A 25219-nucleotide genomic window follows, 5' to 3' on the forward strand; every position below is an offset into this window, starting at 1 on the left:
TGGGCTGTATGGAAAATCATTTTAGGAAGGGTAAACAAGAAGCTTAATTCACAACAATGCCTTGGGGGTCACAGACAGTAAGTTATAGGATGGTTTCCCAACAAGAGACACAGATGGCAATATTTCTAAACGGAGAAAATCATTTTGGCTGCAGTTCTACTTAAAATGTATTTAACCACTTCCCAACCGTTGGCCGTCATATGATGTCCTTTATTTTGTGTGGGTATATCTGAATGATGCCTGCAGCTACAGGCATCATTCAAATATTGCCTTTTTCAGCCGGTGATTCCCTAAACCATAAGAATCATCATAGTGGCTGGTCAGCCACTTGATCATTCTTACGAGCGGTGAGAGGGGACATCCCCCCCTCCCGCCACCCTCCGTTGTTTCTATCGACTCACCGCTGCCATTGGTGAGTCGGAGAACGGATCCACTGGCCCTGGATGTTTACCATAGAGATTTCCGGTGGACTAGATGGTTGCTGGAGTCTCTATGATTGTTTGGAGGCCGAGCACGATGTTATGACGTCAGGCCCGGCCTCTGCATTCAAACAAATGGTGCGTGCCTCGGCTGGGAAACCGAGACCCTTTTTTTTATATTTCAGCTGTCCCAGCCTAGTGGTGAGATGTGGGGTCTCGATTGACCCCATATCTCACTGTAAAGAGGACTGATCGTGCCATATTCCTATTACAAGGTATGTTTACATAAAAGTGATCAAAACATTTTTTTTAAGTGTCAACTAAAAAAATGTAAAGTAAAATTAACAATAAAAAAAAATTAAAGTGCCCCTGTCCCTGTGTGCTCGCACGCAGAAACAAAGCATATGTAAGTCCCTCCCACATATGAAAACGATGTTCAAACTATGTATGTGAGGTATCGCCGCGAACTTTAAAGCAAGAGCAATAATTCTAGCCCTAGACCTCCTGTTTAACTCTAAACATTTTTAAAGCTTCGCTTATGGGGATTTTTAAGTACCGAAGTTTGGCGCCTTTCCACGAGCGTGTGCAATTTTTTTAGCAGAGACCCTAGAGAATACAATGGCGGTCATTGCAACTTTTTATATCTCACAGTATTTGCGCAGCAATTTTTCAAATGCATTTTTTGGGGAAAAAAACTGTTCAATGAATATTAAAAAAAACAAACAAAAAAAAAAAACAGTAAAGTTAGCCTAATTTATTTGTATAATGTGAAAGATGACGTTATGTCAAGTAAATAGATACCAAACATGTCACGCTTTAAAATTGCGCACACTCCCGGCGTATGTAACCTGTGTGTATCTGGCTCTGAAACTAGCCAGTGCTTCACCAGCCACTGACCTCACCGCACGTCCCTGGTACATAGATCACATCAGATTCATTATGCATCTTTATCCTTTTGATTACTCTTCCAAATTTTTAATTAGGAAATACTGAGATTTCATACTAGTTCTTTTTTTTTCTAGGATCCCCTAGTCAGAGACGCAGTGTCCTGTCTGCGGAAGGCTGCTGCGGATGTGAGCAATGTATATACTTTGGCTCTGCTGGCCTACACCTTTACTCTGTGCAGAGAGACAGAACTCAGGGCGGCTGTATTGGAGAAACTGGAAGAAAAAGCTATACGAGAAGGTGAGGAATAGATATACTAAAATGATTCTAGGCAGAAGTCATTTTATACTTTAACTGAAATTTTTTTACGATTGTTTTCAAAAATGTAATTTATTCAAATGCATCCTTCTTTACACCTCTCTTCGGTTGGGGCTGAAACTGAGTGCACTGATTATTAAAAGGGGGAAAGAATCAGATACAAAGATAATTACCCTGTAAGTGGAAAACCTATTAGAGGTGGGATTTAGGCCAAATATATTATTATTTTTGAACCTTTTTAAGCACTTCAGCCCCGGAAGGATTTACCCCCTTCCCGACCAAGCCCTTTTTTTGCGATATGGCCCTGCATTGATTTAACTGACAATTGCGCGGTCGTGCGACGTTGTACCCAAACAAAATTGATGCCCTTTTTTTTCCCACAAATGCAGCTTTCTTTTGGTGCTATTTGATCACCTCTGCGGTTTTTATTTTTTTTGCGATATAAACAAAAAAAGATTAAGAAAAAGAAGTTTTGAAAAAAAAGCAATATTTTTTACTATATAATTATCCCCCCAAAAAAAAAAAAATATATATATATATATTCAAATTCTTCCTCGGTTATATGTATTCTTCTGCATATTTTTGGTAAAAAAAAATCCCAATAAGCGTATATTGATTGGTTTGCGCAAAAGTTATCACGTCTACAAAATAGGCATTTTTAGTATTAATTGTTTTTTGTAAATGGCGGCAATCTGCAATTTTCATCGTGACTGTGAAATACTGCAGCAGACAGATCGGACACTTTTGACACTATTTTGGGACCATTGACATTTATACAGCGATCAGTGCTATAAAAATGCACAGATTACTATGTAAATGTCACTGGCCGGGAAGGAGATAAACACAAGGGGGCGATAAAGGGGCTAAGTGTGTTCCCTCAGTGTGTTCTAACTGTACAGTTAGAACACACTGAGGGAACACACATAGACCACACATGACAGAGATCTACTGCTCAAGTGATTGGGAGTAGTGGTCTCTCTGTCATGTTGTAGTGAGCCCATGGAGACCACTGCTCCTGATCACTTGGAGCAGTAGATCTCTCTCCTGTTGTTAGGCAGGACAGGGAAATACCTTGTTTACATAGGCATCTCCCCGTTCTGCTTCTCCGTGCCACGATTGCGGACAACCGGTGGACATCTAATAAGTAAGAACATAAGTTGCTGCGCTAAACAATAAAAATAATAAAAATAGTAAAAACAGTGTCTATATATATATATATATATATATATATATATATATATATATATATATATATTATATATATATATATATATATATATATACAGGTGTATATATATATATATATATATAAATAGAGAGAGAGACTGTGTTCACTTACATTGTTTTTTGTGTTTGGAGACTAATATGAGATGTTTATATATATATCAGGGATATGCAATTAGCGCACCCTCAGCTGTTGCAAAACTACAAGTCCCATGAGGCATAGCAAGACTCTGACAGCCACAAGCATGACACCCAGAGGCAGAGGCATGATGGGACTTGTAGCTTTGCAACAGCTGGAGGTCCGCTAATTGCATATCCCTGATATATATAAACATCTCATATTAGTCTCCAAACACAAAAAACAATGTAAGTGAACACAGTCTCTTGAAGTGAATATACAATGTGAGTGAACAAATATTTTGTGGAATTTTCACCCAGGTGCACCTCCACCTTGAATCATGTGAAATGCTTGCTTAACAGAGATCGTGACTTCAAATTCTAAGAGTCTAGACAAGCATGAATGATACACATAAGATCTATTTGGTTCCTTCTGTTTAGGCTGAATAGGATAGTGTTATGGCTGACAATGAAAATCGTTCCAACTCACAAACCATAGGGGAAAAAAGTGGTCCACATAGTGTAAAACATTATGATATTTTATTAAAAGAAGATGATACTAAGAACTCACACAACTCCAGATAAAATCCAGCATGTAAAAAATCAATGGTTCGGCATGCCCCTGAGGACGTCAACTCTGACGAAATGGGTAGGGCGGAGTCCATATCTGTGATGTCACCACGCAAGTTGACCCTGTCTACATGTGGACTCGTTTCTGGGAACTATTGATTTTTTTTAAATGCTGGATTTTATCTGAAGGTACACTATATAGTTAAAAGTATGTGGACATCCCTCCAAATTATTGGAGTTTAGGCAATTCCAATAATGATTATTGTCAAAGCTAAACCAAGCAGTAGAAAAATATGTTTTAGACAATTGTCACCCTGCCCTGAACTAGCCTTTCTTAATATAAGTATTGATAACTACCCGAAGGACTACAGGCAGGTTGTAACGCACATGCTTCTAGCAGCCAGGTCTCTAATCCTAAGGCGGTGGAAGTCAACATTAGCCCCCCAACCTATCAGAAGTAACCGATATTGTTCATATGAACCAAACTAATGAAAAAAACTTCTATCTTTCAATTCACTATCATATAATACATTTCAAGAAGCATGGAGCATTTGGCCAAACATTTAACGGGTTCCTGACCAGCGCATGCCGATGTACGTGGGCAGAATGGCACTGGCAGGCATATTGGCGTACAGGTACGTCCAATCTCTAATGCCGCCCTGGCATCGCGAGCGCTGGTTGGGACCCCCGTGAGTCCGTTCGCGGGTCCCGCGGACTCGATCACCGCGGGCATACCCGCGATCGTCTCATGGGGCAGCTGAACGGAGAAATGCCGTTGTAAACAGCATCTCACTGTTCTGCCTAGCAACTAGTGATGCTGATCTCTGCTCCATGTGATTGGAGCAGAGATCAGTGTTCACTAAATGAAAGCCCAGCCCCCAACAGTTAGTAACACACCCCTAGGAACACTTAACCCCTACACTGCCACCCCTTGGTTAACCCCTTAACTGCCAGTATCATTTACACAGGAATCACTGCAACAATGTGTCAAAAATGTCCGATGTGTCCGCCATAATGTCGCAGTCACAATAAATATTGCTGATCGCCGCCATTACTAGTAAAAAATAAAAATATTAATAAAAATGCCATAAAACTATCCCCTATTTTGTAAACGCTATAACTTTTGCGCAAACCAATCAATAATCGCTTATTGCGATTTTTTTACCAAAAATATGTAGAAGTATGCATATCGGCCTAAACTGAGGGAAAAAAATGTTTTTTATATATTTTTTGGGGGATATTTATTATAACAAAAAGTTAAAAATAATGCGTTTTTTTCAAAATTGTCGCTCTATTTTTGTTTATAGCACAAAAAATAAAAACCGCAGGGGTGATCAAATATCACCAAAAGAAAGCTCTATTTGTGGTAAAAAAAGGACGTAATTTTTGTTTGGGAGCCACGTTGCATGACCACGCAATTGTCAGTTAAAGCGGCGCAGTGCTGAATCACAAAAAGTGGTCTGGTCTTTGACCAGCAAAATGGTCCGGGGCTGAAGTGGATAAATATGTTTTACTGAAATTGTACTTTATAATTGTAACACATCTGAGTACTGTACCTTCTGTACCCACTTTATTTCTGTTGATCGGCAACTGTTCAGCCTGTACAAATGTTTTATACAAATTTTACAAATTTTACAAATTATACAAATTTTTTGTACTAATTTCTTGTTAAACTCAAATAAAAACTTAATGTTTTTAAAAAAAAAATATATATTTTAGATAACTGTGCACTTTAAAACTTATGGCAACAGTTTGTGGAAGGCTCTTTTCTGTTCTAACATGGCTGTATCCCAGCATACAAAGCCATGTGCTTGAAGATATGGCTTAATGATTTTAGCCGGGGAACTCAAGTGACCTGCACAGAGCCCTGACCTAAGCCATTACGAACACCTTTGGGAGGGATTGTAACACTGATAGAATGCCAGATTTTCTTGTCCAGCATGAGTATTTGACTTCAGCAATGCTCTTTTGGCTGAATAGGAACAAATTCCATCATGCACTTTCCATGTTCTGCCCACTATTAACAAAGGATTTCCCCTATCGTACATTTTAGTTTGCACTTCAAAATATCATGGAAAGCTTTGGCAGAAGAGTGAAGGCTATTATAGCCACAAAGAGGCTGCCCGCCCCTTATTAATACTCAAGGTTTTGTTATGGGATGTACAATAGACTCTTGGTCAGCTGTCACCAAAATTTTGGCCATATAGTGTGTGACAAAGGATTAGCAATGAATTGTGGTTTGAGAGAGAACTGATGTCTATTTTCAGACCTTCTCGCTCTAAATCCTTGGACTGGGCTATATGAGGGGTGGGGGAGGGAGGGGGAGAAGGAGATGGGGAATAGCCTCATTAATTAGGTATATTTGTCAAACCCAACTCTAGCTTTCATATGTCAGAATTTTCTTTAAATGCCAGTTGCAATGCCACCTTTTGTCCTGGCTGATGCCAATCCAAATTCTACAGAGATCCTTCACAACCTGTAGTAAGGTGCTATGTTCAGTTTTTGGAGAAAGACAAGATCATAGTGTAATTATGTGGTGTTGTCATATTTACAGATGGACAGCTCCACTGGGCACGGGATACTCCTCCTCCCATTCAAGATTCATACTGGTACAGAGCCCCATCTGCTGAGGTGGAAATGAATGCCTATGTCCTCCTGGCTCTACTCTCTGGACCTAAACCTGACCTGGGCAAATCTACAGAGATTGTGAACTGGCTGAGCAAACAGCAGAACCCCTATGGAGGCTTCTCATCTACACAGGTGACTGATAACATTCCAGTGCATTACATATCTCATTGCCACTTAAGATCAAGTCCACCAAAACATAACAACACTATTATGGCTGAATGAAATTACGATAGGTTAAATCACTGACATACTAGTTAAATGTTTCAGTGACTGCAAGAAAATAAATGTCAACAACCCAGATGCCCATCTGTACAACTCATACAGCCATGGTCAGAAACAGATTTGAAATGTGCACCTGCTTGGCTAAAACAGACCTCAGCAGATCACATATACAGTATCTCACAAAAGTGAGTACACCCCTCACATTTTTGTAAATATTTTATTATATCTTTTCATGTGACAACACTGAAGAAATGACACTTGTCTACAATGTAAAGTAGTGAGTGTACAGCTTGTATAACAGTGTCAATTTGCTGTCCCCTCAAAATAACTCAACACAGCCATTAATGCCTAAACTGCTGGCAACAAAAGTGAGCATACCCCTAAGTGAAAATGTCCAAATTGGGCCCAATTAGCTATTTTCCATCTCCGGTGTCATGTGACTCGTTAGTGTTACAAGGTCTCAGGTGTGAATGGGGAGCAGGTGTGTTATATTTGGTGTTATCGGTCTCACTCTCCCATACTGGTCACTGGAAGTTCAACATGGCACCTCATGGCAAAGAACTCTCTGAGGATCTGAAAAAAAAAGAAATGTTGCTCTACATAGAGATGGAATAGGCTATAAGAAGATTGCTAAGACCCTGAAACTGAGCTGCAGCATGGTGGCCATGCCTGTTCTGAGGTTCCACTCAGAACAGGCCTCGCCGTGGTCAACCAAAGAAGTTGAGTGCACATGCTCAGAGTCAAATCCAGAGGCTGTTTTTGGTAAATAGATGTATGAGTGCTGTCAGCATTGCTGCAGAGGTTGAAGGGGTGGGGGTCAGCCAGTGCTCACCATACGCCACACACTGCATCAAAACTGATCTGCATTGCTGTCATCCAAGAAGGAACCACTTCTAAAAATGGTGCACAAGAAAGCCACTAACTGTTTGCTGAAGACAAGCAGACTAAGGACGGGGATTACTGGAACCATGTTCTGTGGTCTGATGAGATCAAAATAAACGTATTTGATTCAGATGGTGTCAAGCATGTGTGGCAGCAACCAGGTAAGGAATACAAAGACAAGTGTGTCCTGTCTACAGTCAAGCATGGTGGTGGGAGTGTCATGGTCTGGGGTTGCATGAGTGTTGCCGGCACTGGGAAGCTACAGGTCATTAAGGGAACCATGAATGCCAACATGTTCTGTGACATACTGAAGCAGAACATGATCCTCTCCCTTCGGAGACTGGGTTGTAGGGCAGTATTCTAACATGATAACGACCCCAAACACACCCCCAAGATGACAAATGCCTTGCTAAAGAAGCTGAGGGTAAAGGTGATGGACTGGTCAAGCATGTCTCCAGACCTAAACCCTATTGCGCATCTGTGGGGCATCCTCAAAAGGAAGGTGGAAGAGCGCAAGGTCTCTAACATCCATGGGCTCAGTGGTGTGGTCATCGTGAGGAGTGGAAGAGGACTCTTGTTTTTTTTTTAACTTTAAAATAACAAACATATCATACTTACCTCCACTGTACAGTTCGTTTGCACAGTGTGGCCACGATCACTGTCTTTTGGGGTCCCCCAGTGGTGCTCACTGGTCCTCCTCGCATCGGTAAACCCCTTGGGAGAAGTGCTCTCCCTGTGGCTTACCTTGCGGGTGAGCGTGCATAGACACAGAATGCTGGACTCAGCCTGCCCCCCCAGTGTCCGTGTCATTGGATTTGCCGAGAACCCCTGGGCAGAGAGGTAGAACGCGTCTCTGCCGCGGAAACCAACGGGCTCAGGTGAGTAAAACAGAGGAGCTAGGGGGCTGGTCAGTGTCAGAAGAAGTTTTTTCACCTTAATGCAAAGGATGTATTAAGGTGAAAAAACACGAGGGTTTACAGCCCTTTTAAGGCAGTGCTGGAAAATAATGGTGGCCACACAAAATATTGACACTTTGGACCCAATTTGGACATTTTCACTTAGGGGTGTACTCACTTTTGTTGCCAGCTGTTTAGACACTAATGGCTGTGTGTTGAGTTATTTTGAGGGGACCGCAAATTTACACTGTTATACAAGCTGTATACTCACTACTTTACATTGCAGCAAAGTGTCATTTCTTCAGTGTTGTCACATGAAAAGATAGAATAAGATATTTAGAAAAATGTGAGGGGTGTACAGGGGAGGACTGACCATTTGGCCACTCTGGCACTGCCCAAGGGCCCCGGCCAATAGGGGGCCCCATCAGAGTTGCCAGCCTCAGTAAAACAAGGGACAGTATGTAAAAATCTGTATTTTTTTTACATCTGTCTCTGAAATGTCCCTTAACGACATCCTTTTGGTCTAAAAATCCTGAGATTATAGCTGCCCCACCTCTCCGGTACCTTCTCAGCCAATAGAAACATGTCTGTGTATACTGTGTGTACATGTATGTGTATACTGTGTGTGTGTGTATATACTGTATGTGTGTGTATACTGTGTGTGTGTATACTGTATGGCCCCATAATCTCTGATTGCCTGGGGCCCCATAATCTCCTATTGCCCGCAGGTTCATGAGATGTCAGTCTGCCCCTGGGGGTGTACTCACTTTTGTGAGATACTGTATACCTACCTTTCTTTCATGTTTTTGAAAGGAGTTAAAAGAAAGCCCTACATGAGCTACAAGTCATGGTGTCTTAACTCCCACAGTACTATTGGCTCCATTGTGACAGCACTGATAGGCCCAGTCACATACTCCTCCATACCCTGAGGTACAAAGTACATCCTTCTGCTTCTTGCAATAAAAAAGAGCATTAAGAGAGCAAAGGGCAGATGAATATCCATGGAAACCTATGTTACTTCAGTATATTTTTTGTGCAGCCCCTTGCATCAGAACAGTATACTAAAGCTTGTACTACGGTATGCACCATGCACCAAAAACCTAAGATACAAATGTAAACTGAAATAGGTAAAACATAAAACTTCTAACATCCTAAAAAAATTCTGGTGGGGCTTTGTATCCATATACACACATCTACAAGTGTGAAATGGATCTTTCATAGGAATATATGAAGAACCCAGCTGTGGTCTGGCAACACCACTGTTTGGCATAAGGCTGAGTGTACAATAACAAAACCTGGGAAAATGGAGATGGAATTTCTCCCCCCTGTTTTTTTTTTTTTCCTCTGTTGGAGCCCTACGTCCATTCTCTGTGTAAACTATATGTAGGTCAATGTCAAAGCTAACACAGGGTTAATGACCATTTCTCCTTCCCCACATCACAGTGTTTTAGTGTTTTAGGTTGACAATCTAATGCTCCCTCATACCAAAATGTTAACCTGGTATTTCCATGGGCCCCATCAGATCCCCAAAATGGTAGGGGATCACTATGAAGATGAGTATCAGTGGGCGGGTAGGATTTCAAGTGAACCCTTAACTTTGCCCTAAATGGTGAAAGTGATACATTTTTTTTGAAGACCAAATGATTAAAAAGGCTGGGCTTTAATTAGAAACAATATGTTAGTTGCAGGAACTGAGCACAATCCAAAATCTGCTACCTTTTTTAGTGGAAGGTGTTGATTGTTAGATGAAGGCCTTCACAAACATCATTTCTTATTCTATGTAGGACACAGTTGTGGCTCTCCAAGCTCTAGCCAAGTATTCAGAGCTCACGTTTAGTGATAAGGGCGATGTGACTGTGACTGTCAGTGCCAGCTCAGGATTTCTGGAGAAGTTCCATGTAGACAAAAACAACCGGCTTCTCCTTCAGAAAGCATCACTACCGGCTGTTACCGGAGATTACACGTTGTCCGCCACAGGAAACGGCTGTGTTTTCGCACAGGTAAGTGGAAATCAACCCTCTGCCTTCTTCTTTTTCTTGTGTAGAGTCATTCTCAAACTCGATTTTCTCTGCTCACCACACAGGCAGTCCTGAGATACAATGTCCCTCCACCCAAAAGGGACACCAGCTTTTCATTAAAGGTGACAACACATTCAAACAGAGAGTGTCTGGGGGATCCAGTGACAAGTTTTGAGATTCACATCTATGCTTCGTGAGTTTTATTAGTGTTTTCAATTATTCATCGGGGGGGGACTCCAAGTTAAAACTTGGAGGGTATAACGTGACCATAATTTGTTGATGAATGGTACAATAAATAAAACATTCTTAAAAAGTCTAACTCTTATGCCCAGTACACACGATCAGATATTCCGTCAGAAAAAACTTGGATGTTTTTTCCGACAGAATTCCGCTCAAGCTTGCCTTGCATACACTCGGTCACACAAAAGTTCTCTGAACTTTCGTCAAGAACGCAGTGACATACAACACTATGATGAGCCAAGAAAATGAAGTTCAATGCTTCCTAGCATGCGCCGAACTGTTTCTGAGCATGCGTTATTTTTTGCGCATCCGAATTGCATACAGACGAATGCATTTTCGGATAGAAACTTTTTCCAACCGAAAAATAGAGAACCTGCTCTCAATCTGTTGCTGGCTGGAATTCTGCCAGCAAAAGTCTGATGGAGCATACACATGGTCAGAATTTCTATCCAAAAGCTCACATTTGACTTTTGCTGGCAGAATTTCTGATCGTGTGTACGGGGCATTACTCACTCAACTGAAGATATATTTGGGTCTGTGTTACTGTTGGAAAGATTTTGTCTCACTTCTTGTACAGACAGGATCTCAGAGACTTTATGGTGATATCCCTGAACCTAAGCATGTAGCGCCCCCCCCCCCCATTACCCTGGGCGGGGGGGGGGGGCACTATTAAAAGGAAGCCAGTATGTACAGATCAACCTAGTATGGGTCCTCTCCAAGTTATCACATCACACACAGAAATGATTGCTGAAAGCTAACTCAATGTGTGGCACATGCTTACGGATGGGTGTTGCTGCTGTTGGAAAATACTTACCTAAAAATAATTCTAAAATATTAAAGGGCATGACAGGGTATTTCACTCTAGTCCTGTATTTTATTTATTTATTTATATTTTACATTCATAGTTACACTGGAACCAGGGAAAGAACGAATATGGTTGTTATAGAGGTGAAGATGCTGTCTGGAATCATTCCGATCAAGAGTACAGTGAGGAAGGTAAGGATGGCTACTGCCAAAATATTCTATTAGCATACATTAAAGTGGTTGTAAACCCTCACATATACTCAATGAAGTGAACAGCCTCAGGTGATACACAGAGAATAAACAAATCCTCCCACATTTGTTTTACTTATTTATCTGCAGTCTTCCCCTCTCTATACCCTTTCAAAAGTGCAGATTGTGTTAAAAAGTTGTCTTTGTCTGTCAGCAGCACAGAGGAGAGGGCAGAGAGACTGCACTTACAGTGTGTGAGAGCTGATTGGAGGAAAGACATATCCCCCACCCCCTCCACACAGCAGAGCTGTGTTGTGAATAGGGATGGGCTTCGAGTTCGAGTCGAACTCATGTTCTACTCGAACATTGCCTGTTCGCCTGTTCAGCGAACAGTGAACAATTTGGGCTGTTCGCAGCAAATTCGAAAAGCCGGAACACCCTGTACAAGTCTATGGGAGAAATCTAAAGTGCTCATTTTAAAGGGTAATATGCAGGTTACTGTCCTAAAAAGTGTTTGGGGACCCGGGTCCTGCCCCAGGGGACATGGATCAATGCAAAAAAAGTTTTAAAAACGGCCGTTTTTTCAGGAGCAGTGATTTTAATAATGATTAAAGTGAAACAATAAAAGTGTAATATTCCTTTAAATTTCGTAGCTGGGGGGTATCTATAGTATGCCTGTGAAGGGGCACATGTTTCCGGTGCTTAGAACTGTCCCTGCACAAAGTGTCATTTGTTGCAGGAAAAAAAGTCTTTTAAAATCACTTGCGGCTATTGTCATGTCCCGTAATACAGAGAACACTCAATGAGTGTTCTCTGCATTAGCCGACAATTCATTCATTCATTGATAAAAAAAATTAAAAAATAAAGTGTGGGGGTTCCCCTAAATTCAATTACCAGGCCCTTCAGGTCTGACATGGATATTAAGGGGAACCCCGTGTCAAATTTAAAAAAAAATTGACGTGGGGGTCCCCCTAAAAATCCATATCAGACCCTTTATCCGAGCACGCAACCTGGCAGGCCGCAGGAAAAGAGGGGGGGGGCGAGAGAGCGGCCCCCCCTCCCTCCTGAACCGTACCAGGCCACATACCCTCAACATTGGGAGGATGCTTTAACAAGGGGACCCCCAGATCCCGGCCCCCCCCCTGTTTGAAATGGTAAGGGGGTACAAAAGTACCCCTACCATTTCACAAAGAAAGTGTCAAAATGGTTAAATAAGACAAACACACTTTTGAAAAATTCCTTTATTAAAAATAAAAAAAATTAAAAAAAGATTCCAGCGCTGCTAATCCACTCTTGCTATCCAGCGACGGGTCTCCGGGGTCCAGCGATGGATGATCATATCCAGCGACGGGGATCTCTCAGTGGGGTCAGGTGACGGGTGACCCCGCCCTCCTAATATAAGAAACGTCAGCGCTGTGCTCTCTGCAGTGTCTCCGGAGTGGAGACAGAAGAAGGATGTATGGACAGCGCTGGACTGAGAGATCCCCCGTCGCTGGATATGATCATCCATCGCTGGACCCGTCGCTGGATAGCAAGAGTGGATTAGCAGCGCTGGAATCTTTTTTTTATTTTTTTTATTTTTAATAAAGGAATTTTTCAAAAGTGTGTTTGTCTTATTTAACCATTTTGACACTTTCTTTGTGAAATGGTAGGGGTACTTTTGTACCCCCTTACCATTTCAAACAGGGGGGGGGCGGGATCTGGGGGTCCCCTTGTTAAAGGGGGCTTCCAGATTCTGATAAGCCCCCCGCCCGCAGACCCTCACAACCAACGGCCAGGGTTGTGAGGATGAGGCCCTTGTCCTCATCAACATGGGGACAAGGTGCTTTGAGGGGTCACAGACCCCCAAAGCATCCTCCCAATGTTGAGGGTATGTGGCCTGGTACGGTTCAGGAGGGAGGGGGGGTCGCTCTCTCGCCCCCCCCTCTTTTCCTGCGGCCTGCCAGGTTGCGTGCTCGGATAAAGGGTCTGATATGGATTTTTAGGGGGACCCCCACGTCAATTTTTTTTTAAATTTGATGCGGGGTTCCCCTTAATATCCATATCAGACCTGAAGGGTCTGGTTATGGATATTTAGGGGGACCCCTACGTCAATTTTTTTTTTTAATTTGACACGGGGTTCCCCTTAATATCCATGTCAGACCTGAAGGGCCTGGTAATTGAATTTAGGGGAACCCCCACGCTTTTTTTTTTTTTTTTTTATCAATGAATGAATGAATTGTCGGCTAATGCAGAGAACACTCATTGAGTGTTCTCTGTATTACGGGACCCGACAATAGCCGCAAGTGATTTTAAAAGACTTTTTTTCCTGCACAAATGACACTTTGTGCAGGGACAGTTCTAAGCACCAGAAACATGCGCCCCTTCACAGGCATACTATAGATACCCCCCAGCTACGAAATTTAAAGGAATATTACACTTTTATTGTTTCACTTTAATCATTATTAAAATCACTGCTCCTGAAAAAACGGCCGTTTTTAAAACTTTTTTTTGCATTGATCCATGTCCCCTGGGGCAGGACCCGGGTCCCCAAACACTTTTTAGGACAGTAACCTGCATATTACCCTTTAAAATGAGCACTTTAGATTGTGAACGTTCGAGTCCCATAGACTTTAATAGGGTTCTAAAGTTCACACGAAGTTTAGGTCTGTTCGCAGGTTCTGGTGCGAACCGAACAGGGGGGTGTTCGGCTCATCCCTAGTTGTGAATAGACAAGCCCCCTCCTGACACAAATTTATCTCATGTGTTGGGAAAACTTCTCATAAGTTACTCATGCTGAAAGCAAAGGAACAAAGCACCAGAGAGAAACAACATTTAGAGCTTTAGAGAGAGATAAGTAAACACTACAGCTATACAGCATGTGCTTTGCACAGATTCCATGACTCAAGTTTACAACCACTTTAGGAAAACAAGTTTAGTGTTTAAGGCCACTGTACAAGTGCAAATTATAATAATGTGGGGAACGGTGGTGGCTCATTGGTTAGCATCACTGAATTACTACACCTGTTCTTGGGGTCATTTCTTATCTGAGAATCTGTCTACATGGAGTCTGTATGGCCTGTTCATGGATTTGTGTATTTCCTCTGGGTTGTACAATTTTACTATACACCTACATAAAAGATTTACTAACGTGTAGAAAAGAATGAAAGATTGATGGCACAGTTGAGAATATCTATTATTTTTGAAAGTGCAGGGTGTGCCTCTACTACAATTCAATCAGCAGTCTTAAGAATTAAGTGTGGATGTCAGTAACCCATAGTACATGGAAACCATCAGAAGTAGTCTTTGTCAAGAAAATGAATGTGGATTAGCTACCATGACTTACTGTACTTTGCACGTTGTCAGTGCACTGAGTTTGGTCTTTTTTTTTTTTCAACACTTAAGGAAACTGGGCATAAGGAGTACACCTAAAAACGTAACTTCAGCTCCCGATGAGGTGGTTTCCTGTGTTCTCTCCCTACTGCAGCCATTCTTTCACTAGTGTAGCGAGCCATTTTAAAAAAAAATTCAATTCACCTTTATTTAACAATTTTTTCTTTTACAATGTACAAAATTTCCATATACATAAATATAAATTTCTGGGTAATCAATTTCTTAGCCTGATAAAGGCATCTCAATATAGCTATTTGTGTAGGTGTAGGGGCCGTGTGTTGTTCCAGATACCCCAACACACACAATACTGCGTCCATTTGCAAATTTATTCCAAATACCGATCTTATTCCACCTATCTGTGAAAATGTAGCTGAAAAACAACAGCAAATAAACTCCGGGCCACTTATTACAATGTGAAAAAAGAATAAACAAATAATCAGTGATTCAAATAAACTGAGTGAAACACTAATAGCTGCTCCCTAGAAGCAAGAGAAAAAACTTGTCGGGCTAAACATAAGGTAATAGTAGGGGCGCTAAAAAAATATATATATATAGACATCAATTACAAATGTGAAACTTATTAATCATAGAACACCTCAAGTAATAGACAATCTATCACCATGAATTGGAAAACATAAGACAATTGCAAAAAAATAAATATATACTGATAATGTAATAAACGATAAAGTCCCACTTAAATGCTAGGAAAACAAATATATCCACAGTCCAAACTGGATATAAACTTCATTTAGTGAAAAACTCTATATCCATATGCCAGAAGGCGGCTGAAATCTTCTACAAGATTGTGACACGTCCCTTCACCAAATTTTGGACACAGACAACACCCCAACTGTGAAGATAAAGTTGTCTTCTTACCAGATGATGTTGACTACTTTACTTAAAAAGATAGTCAAATAAGCTTATGCAGGTGAATTCCCTGCTCACATGGACCTCTTATGGAAAAAACCTCCTCCTCATAGATTCAGACAGGTCATAAAAAAAGGAGAGCAAACAGAATCCATAGTGTGACACCGTTTAATAATAAAAATTTCAAAAACATAAAGCCAAATGGCTGCTTACATATGCCGGTGCCCGACCTGGCACTGGGGCTGCTTGCTTAAAACAATCGTTTCGTAGTAGATGTGTAGTTCCTCGTTGTATAAGGCGTGCGTTCCACCAAGAAACAGCCGACAACCAAAAACGTCCGGAACTGTACGTGTATGAACGTGACTAGGTACCGCCTCGACGTACGTTTCGTTTGACACGTCATCAGAAAGCGTACCTAGTCACAGAGTCAACGTTCTTTATGGTGTCCCGATCGATCGGAAAGACCAATAGAGAAACACTTAATTTGGTACGCAGCCTCAGTCCCACTCAAGGCTTAATGGATAATCCATTGTTCATAAAAAATGACTGGCTTCCATAATAACAAATATAAAACAAATAAAAACTAAACATAGTTCACCCTAAATTACAGGGAAAGGAGAACTGTAGATAGCAAAAAATTTTGTACAAAATATAAAAATCCTGTCAATTAATTCCCATTAAAAGAAAGGAGAGGGAATTGCTTTCTTGTAATTTACAAGATTAACCTCTAGATGTCAGTCTATAGGCGAAGGTATCTAATACCACTCATTAAACAGAAAATGGTTTTTAAACCTGAATATTTAATTGCACTTTTTATAAGATTTATTAGTACTATTCCCAAAAAAATATTTATTAATAATCTTATCTATATATGTAAGGAAAAAACAAAACCCTACATCATAAGATAAAAATTCAAATTAAAAAAAGAGAGAGAGACACTTTAGAGTAAAAAAACGGTTTCAATCATTGGACAAAAAACAATTCAAATCAAGCTCTATGTTCATTCCTAAAGGCTGCATTGTCTTTAATTTATAAATCCATTTTGTTTCATTCTTTGATATTTCCCTTTTCATGTGTGTTCCTCTCCAATGTTTTGAAATCTTGTCAATCCCATAAAATTTGCAAAGTGAAGGATCGCTATCATGATGTGATTTAAAGTGTCTTGACCCACTATGATTGGGAAAACCTTTCTTAATATTTGTGAGATGGTCATTAATTCTAATTTTTAACTGTCTGGTGGTTCGGCCTACATACTGTATAGAGCATGGGCATTCTAGCACATAAGTTACATGATCCGAGTTACATGTAATTAATGGTTTGATTTTATACTCTGTCTTAGTGACTTGAGATTGAAACTGAGCAACCTTTTTTGATGAGCCAGGTCTTCTGGTTAGCTTGCAGGCTTTACATCTAGTACAATAATGAAAACCGGACCCATCCAGAAAGGTTGAAAGCTTTTTTGGGGGGTCTGGAACATTACGGGCTAATTGGTTTCTCAAACCCGGTGCCCTTCTGAAAATGAATTTGGGGTTCTGTGGAATTATAGATGCCAGATCCTTATCTTGCTGTAAAATGGGCCAATACTTTTTAAAAATGGTTTCTACTTGTCTATACTGTCTATTGAACCCTGTCACAAAGGCTGTAGCTCCTTGGTGCTCTGGTTTAGCTTTTGATACCAATAAAGTTTGTCTATCCATCTGGGACACCTGTGTTACAACTTTCTCTAGGGTTTTTTGGGAGTAGCCTTTTTCTAGGAACCTACTAGTTAGAACCTGGGCTTGTGAATGGAAGTCAGACTCCTCCTCGCAGTTCCGTTTTAACTGCATATATTGTCCTTTCGGAACTGCTCCTATCCACTGTGGGTGGTGACAACTATGCGTAGGCACATACCCATTTCTATCTGTAGCTTTAAAATAAGTTTTGGTGACAAACTTATTATGCTTTTTAGTGATAGTGAGGTCCAAATAGTTCACTTCCACCTTGCTGTATTTGGCTGTGAACTTCAAGCAATATTGATTACCGTTCATTTTATTCAAAAATTCCTTAAAACTATCCAAAGTACCTTTCCAAAAAAGAATTACATCATCAATATATCTTTTATAAAAAATAAGGGATTTGTTCATGTTTTTATAGATGGTTTCTAATTCCCATCTATTCAGAACAATATTGGCTACACTGGGAGCATAACGTGCTCCCATGGCCACTCCTGCTATTTGATTATAATAATCATTATTGGCCCAGAAAAAATTATTACTCATAGCGAGATCAAGGCCTTTAATCAAATAGTTTATCTGAACCTTCTTGAGTTTGGATTCTTTTGCTAGTGCCCACTTTATTGCTGTAAGTGCATCCTTATGTTGGATATTAGTATACAGTGACTCAATATCCACCGTAATCATGATGGTGTCTTCTGATGCTACTAAATCCTGTAGAAGCACTAGCAGATCTCTGCTGTCTTTCAAATAAGAAGGACTTTTGGTCACTAGTGGTTTAAAAAAAACATCTAGATATTCTCCTAGTCTTGCAAACAGGGACTCCATCCCGCTTACTATAGGTCGACCCGGTGGGCGCTCATTATTTTTGTGCATTTTTGGCAAAATATACATTACTGGAATTTTTGGAGCATGTGGTATAAGGTAATCAGCTTCCTTTTGATTTAGGATATCTTTATATAGGCCCTCTGTTACCCAGTCTGTGAGTTGTGTTTTTAATTTTAGAGTCGGATCACCATTTAATTTTTTATAGGTATTTGTATCATTTAATAATCGTCCCATCTCATGATAATAATAGTACTTCTAATTCTTTCTCTGAAAGCTCAACACCTGCCAGATTAAAAATACCCTAATTTAATTGTCTCGCTTTCTTTTTCTTTCTCCTGCCTCCCCTCTTTCCTCGTTTTCTATAGATTCTTGTGGAGGGTGGGGGATAGTGGAAGGAATACGGTAAGGCCCTTTCCATCCTCTCCCTTCCCCCCACCTGGTGTTGATTTTGATAGGGTCGGTCTCCCTCTGAAATTACCTCTAAAAGAACCTCTAGGGGGTCTCGGAGGATAATGATTCCTCGGCGGTTCATAGTAGTTGTAATTGGGCTGTCTATTATCCAAAGGGCCATATCTATTGTAAGTATATATTGGACGGGGAGAAGAGTGGGGATAGGGATTGGATGGTGGATAATAATGGGTTTTTGGATTTCCTCCTTGTTTACTAATTATTTTCTTGGGGGTGCTAGAAACTTGTTTGGCTTTGGCTAATGAATCTAAAATAGGTTCTCTTTCACCTGAAGTTTCACTACCAGATGTAGCCAGAAGAGTTTCCTGCCACTTGTATACTTTATTTTGTTCAAAATCTTTAATATCCCTCTGATATTTTTTAATTTTTTTGTTTTTGATTTCACTATCATATTTGGCTAAATGGCTCTGTAAAGTTTTTGCTCTTTCTGAATATTCATCAGTGGTACTGAATGGCACCATTCTTTCTCTAAGATCTGCGATTTTGGCTTCCAAAATCGCAGATTTAGCTTTCCTTTTTCTGACCATGAGTTGCATCAATTTTTGCTCACAGGCATTGAAAAACTGGTACCATTCATCCAGCATTTGAAGGTCCTCAGTCCCTTCATTGGGACTGATGTCCCACCTGAGTCTCCTTGGAGTCAGGTTCTTTTCCATATACATATCAAATGAGGCTACATCCCACCACAGCCTTATTTGCTTTTCCATGCCTGTTTGCAATTGTCTGAAGCCTTTTTCTAGGTCTAAATTGGGACTAGGAGTCTGTTGAAAGACTTCCTCTAAATTAATGTGCATTTCTTTCATAAAATTAAACACATCCATGTCTGCGTGAGTCTTTTAAAGTGAACAAGTGAACCTTGATACTAGAATAAATGTGAAAATGTAGCTGAAAAACAACAGCAAATAAACTCCGCGCCACTTATTACAATGTGAAAAAAAATAAACAAATAATCAGTGATTCAAATAAACTGAGTGAAACACTAATAGCTGCTCCCTAGAAGCAAGAGAAAAAACTTGTCATGCTAAACATAAGGTAATAGAAGGGGCGCTAAAAAAAAAATTATATATATATAGACATCAAATACAAATGTGAACAGGATAGTGACACACTGAGGAAAGGGAGGAGCAGCCTTAAATATACACCAGGTGTGGTTGATCGGAACCTGTTGGCTTCTGGAAGACACCTGCTGGTGGACACTGGAACTGCATCCATTGGCCCAGAGCACCACAGTGCCACCAACAGGTGAACTTAATCCTGACAGGAGTTCTCTTCCACTCCTACATGGCGACATCACAGAGCTGGTGGATGTTAGAGACCTTGGGCTCCTCCACCTTCCATTTGAGGATGCCCCACAGAGCTCAATAGGCTTTAGGTCTGGAGACCTGCTTGGCCAGTCCATCACCTTTACTCTCTACCCACTTCTTTAGCAAGGCAGTGGTCATCTTGGAGGTGTGTTTGGGGTTGTTATAATTTTAGAATATTCCAATCATGTTCAACTTCAGTATGTCACAGTACATATTGGCATTCATGGTTCTCAATGAACTGTAGCTCCCCAGTGCTGGCAGCAATCATGCAGCCCCAGACCATGACACTCCCACCACCATGCTTGACTGCAGGCAAGATACACTTGTCTTTGTACTCCTCACCTGGTTGCCGCCACACACGCTTGACACCATCTGAACAAAATAATTTTATCTTGGTCTCATCAGACCACAGGACATGGTTCCAGTAATCCATATCCTTAGTCTGCTTGTCTTCAGCAAATTGTTTGTGGGCTTTCTTGTGCATCATCTTTAGAAGAGTCTTCCTTCTGGGATGACAGCCATGCAGACCAATTTGATGCAGTGTGTGGCGTATGGTCTGAGCACTGACAGGCTGACCCCCACCCCTTCAACCTCTACAGCAATGCTGCCAGCACATATACGTCCATTTCCCAAAGACAACCTCTGGATGTGACACTGAGCATGTGCACTCAACTTCTTTGGTCGACCATGGCGAGGCTTGGTCACTGTGCTGCAGCTCAGTTTCAGGGTCTTGGCAATCTTCTTATAGCCTAGGCCATCTTTAAGTAGAGCAACAATTCTTTTTTTTAAGATCCTCGGAGAGTTCTTTGCCATGAGGTGCTATGTTGAACTTCCAGTGACCAGTATGAGAGAGTGAGAGTAAGAACACCAAAATTAACACACCTGCTCCCCATTCACAGCAGAGAGCTTGTAACACTAACGGGACACATGACATCGGGGAGGGAAAATGGCTAATTCGGCCCAATTTGGACATTTTCACTTTTGTTTCCAGCGGTTTAGACATTAATGGCTGTGTGTTGAGTTATTTTGAGGGGACAGCAAATTTACACTGTTATACACATTGTCACATGAAAAGATATAATAAAATATTTACAAAAAAATGTGAGGGGTGTACTCATGTTTGTGAGATACTGTATATACCTTTCAGATTTCAGGAGTGTTTTGGTCTATTTTGCTACTTGGGTTGGCCTTTCAGCATCTCTCCTAACATATAGGCTGCAACTCTTTCTGCTTGTATTGGCATACATTGAATATATATTGGTATATATTCTACATTCCTACAGTGTTCCCCCAGTACACATAGAGGATGAGGGAGGTAGAGAAATCACTCCGTGAGATGGCAGCCCTGCTACATGTTGGTCTAATACCTAGACAAGTGCAATTCGTTTAGTTCCAAATTCGTTTTTTAACCAATTTCGACAAATTCGTTAATTCGGAAATATCCAAATTAACGAAAACCCTTTGACAAATTTTTCGGAATATTCAGAAATTCGGAAATTCAAAATCCCGAAAATTAAAAAATCTAAAATGATAACTAACTAATAATAACTTAACTATTACTAACTATTAAATTATAGGCATTGGAATTTCCTTTTAAATTTGGCTGTTAATAAATGTAACAAATATGAATTTATCCGAAATAACAAATTAATAATAATAATAATAATAATAATAAAAACGTTTTATTATTATTATTTATTATTCTTTCTGTTCCATTTGTTTAGATGTGGCATTTGTTATTTCAGATAATTCATAACTTCGGATAAATTGTTATTCGTTACGTTCACTAACAGACAAATTTGAAAGGAAATTCCCATACCTATAATTTAATATTTAGTTATTGTTAGTTAGTTAGTTATTCTTTTAAATTTCAAGATTTTCTTTCTTATTTTAGAATTTTTGAATTTACAATTTTTCGAATTTACTAATTTTTCGAATTTTGAATTGCAATCGTAACAAATGAAAAAAAAAATAAAGAATGAAACCAAAACGAAAGTATTTTTCTGTAGTGCACATGTCTACTAATACTCATACAGTAGACATGAGATAGTGCCCACCAGATGTGTAGACAATCTTTCACAGTTCTTCCAAACAGTAATGGGTTTCTCTGCACACATGGCTCACCAAAGGGATTGCATCTACATATTGTGTATGCCTCTTCTAAAACTGACATGTGAAAAGAAATCTGCCCAAGGCTGGTAATACAGATGACAACCTAATTTGACAATCTCTGTATAGTGTTCTTTTACTGTTACCAAATCTGATTGTACAATCTCTTTTACATGTTCAAAAACAATGTAACATGAGGACCTACCTAAACAATTCATTCAATGTGTATCGCAATTGCCCTTACAGTATATAGTTATAGCTCAGTCTAATGAAGATTGTACGATCAGATAGTTTAATGCAAAGTCAGCTTAATGCCGCGTACACACGATCAAAATTTCCGACAACAAATGTTCGATGTGAGCTTGTTGTCGGAAATTCCGACAGTGTGTAGGCTCCATTGGATATTTGCTGTTGGAACTTCCGATAACAAATGTTTGAGAGCTGGTTCTGGAAATTCCGATCGTGTGTACAGAATTCCGATGCACAAAAGTACACTCATGCTCAAATCAAGCAGAAGAGCTGCACTGGTTATTGAACTTCATTTTTCTTGGCTCGTTGTACGTGTTGTACGTCACCGTGTTGTTGCCGATTGGAATTTCCGACAACATTTGTGTGTATGCAAGACAAGTTTGAGCCAACATCCGTCGGAAAAAAATCCACGGTTTTTGTTGTCGGAATGTCCGATCGTGTGTACGTGGCATTAGTGTTGTGCTTCAGACTAGAGTCCCGCCATGCCTCATAAACGTTTCTTGGCATATCTGATTCATTACTTGTGGCTTTCGCCATATACAACTTAGCATACTATTTACACTAAGGAGATAAGTGATTATATTATACTGCTTTCATTATACAGCTGGAGAAAGACAAAGTGATAAAGAGAAGTGATATCCAGGTGGACAAGGTGGTCTTGTACTTTGACCAGGTAAGATGTAAATCTTACAACATGTACATTTCATGTCACTGTAGTGACAGCATATTGCTGGGCTGTACTGGTTATGTGAAGATCAGGCCAGGCAACCCAACATGGGCTACATCATGGGGATCTGACTGTAGAATGTTCCCCCCACCCATATCATCTTCTTTGAAAAATGACATGGGGCTCAACTCACTCAGACATGTCAGCTATTTGAATTTTATTCATGATTGTATTCCATGGTAATTTTTTTTTCCTAAAAAAAATGGGCTTGATGGGCTTTGGATTTGTGTGGTTGGCATGATCTTGACATCGGTTTGAGACACATCTGAGCTCATTCAGAATGCAATTGATACCCTTCTGATCGGCATTTGGCAGGTTGGCCCCCCATGCACAAGTTGGGTCGGTGATGGCACGAGGGGGCGGGCCACCTGGTGATGTCACTAGGTGGCACCGCCCCTTAATTTATTTAGCGGCGGGAGGTGGCGGAGCTGTCAGAAGGTGGGAGCCTTTCTTGGGATTAAAGATTTGTTTTCCCCCTTTTTGGTTGGTGGTAGTGGTGGGCATTGTGCTTGACAATGAACTTACATCATTCAATCAGAAGGTAAATATAACCTAACACCTTCACTGTGTCAAATCACTATCACCTTGTGGCGCTAAATAGGTAAGATCAGTCCCCCTGTAAACACTTTCAAAAGTATATAATGATAGTGTACAGAAGGGACTCTCCAACCCTTATTCTATTCACCTCAAAAAGAATATATGTATATATGCAAATATCAAAACAAGCATATAAATTGAATATCAAATGACCTTAATTCACCCAATAGATATATGTGCAAAAGTAAAAAGATATTTTCATAGCAAATTAAAGTGTATACATATCCCTTAAAGAGCACAGTACATTCAAAAAAATATGCAAATGTGTATACCACAACTTCATATGTGTTTTTAACATAAAAGAAAAAAGCAATTTTTTATAAAAAAGCAAAGAAGCAAGTCCTCAATAGAAGTGTCCCAAAGAAGAACGACAAGTGGTGATAAATAGAAAATCAGCACACCCTTCTCCTGTATGCTTTCTTATCAGTGTCCCCAAACGATGAAAATCCTTCACCACACCAACGGTGACCCCCTTTAGATGGAACACTCACCAGATGAATTGCCTAGCACTCTCGCACCAGGCTCAACAAGCGTTTTAAATGACTTAATTGAGGATCACAGATGTCCGGCACACAGTATTCAGAGAGTATTAATTCCTCTTTGCAGATTCCAATAAGATTATCTCCCCATTTTTTTCTCTTTGAGGAACTTGGGGAGATAATCTTATTGGAATCTGCAAAGAGGAATTAATACTCTCTGAATACTGTGTGCCGGACATCTGTGATCCTCAATTGAGTCCCCACTCACTTTGCCCATTCTTTCCGTTCATTCTCTCTGCCTGAATAGTCTCTGCCCATCTTCTCTGTCCCCGCCCACTCCTCCCATCTTCTCGAGCTCCGCTTTCACTCACAGTCCCGCCCATCTTCTCTGTCACCGCCTGCACTCACAGGCACAGTCCCCACCCAATCCGCCCATCTTCTCTGGCCCCACCTTCACTCACAGGCCCCGCCCACCCTTTTTGCTCGCCTAAGCAAGACCGAGGTGGAGGGGGGACCAAGTGATCTGCAAGTGAATGGCACCCATCCCTCAATATCAACACTGCCACTGATCCCTCTCCACACCACTGCTGCCACTGATACCCCCCACACCATCACTACTGCCACTGATACCCCCCACACCATCACTACTGCCACTGATACCCCCCACACACCATCACTACTGCCACTGATACCCCCCACACACCACCACTACTGCCACTGATAACCCCCCCACACACCACCACTACTGCCACTGATAACCCCCACACAGCACCACTACTGCCATTGATACCCCACACACCACTACTGCCACTGATAAGCCCCCTGCACCACCACTACTGCCACTGATAAGCTCCCTGCACCACCACTACTGCCACTGATACCCCCCTGCACCACCACTATTGCCACTGATACCCCCACACCACCACTACTGCCACTTATTCCCCCCACACCACCAATACTTCCACTGATACCCCCCCACACCACCACTACACCACTGATTTCCCCCACCACCACTACTGCTAGTGATTCCCCCCACACCACCAGAATCACTGCTGCCACTGATCCACCCCACCATGACCACTACTGCCACTGATT

At 40.9% G+C, this 25219-nt stretch overlaps 1 protein-coding gene across 2 annotated transcripts in view; it reads left to right on the forward strand.

Moving 5' to 3' along the window:
• The window catches only part of LOC143930921 (alpha-2-macroglobulin-like), a 174619-nt gene that overhangs the window by 142382 nt on the left and 7018 nt on the right, over positions 1–25219 (forward strand). For both annotated transcript variants that reach the window (XM_077455612.1, XM_077455613.1), the window contains 6 exons: positions 1442–1604; positions 6088–6293; positions 9946–10161; positions 10245–10372; positions 11325–11415; positions 22926–22994. In XM_077455612.1, the coding sequence (XP_077311738.1) occupies positions 1442–1604; positions 6088–6293; positions 9946–10161; positions 10245–10372; positions 11325–11415; positions 22926–22994 (873 nt within the window). The remainder of the gene's footprint in view (positions 1–1441; positions 1605–6087; positions 6294–9945; positions 10162–10244; positions 10373–11324; positions 11416–22925; positions 22995–25219) is intronic.

This window comes from Lithobates pipiens, unplaced genomic scaffold (assembly GCF_037356315.1).
Source record: "Lithobates pipiens isolate NorthernLeopardFrog02 unplaced genomic scaffold, aLitPip1_a1.2 Scaffold_25, whole genome shotgun sequence".
Lineage (NCBI taxonomy): Eukaryota > Metazoa > Chordata > Amphibia > Anura > Ranidae > Lithobates > Lithobates pipiens.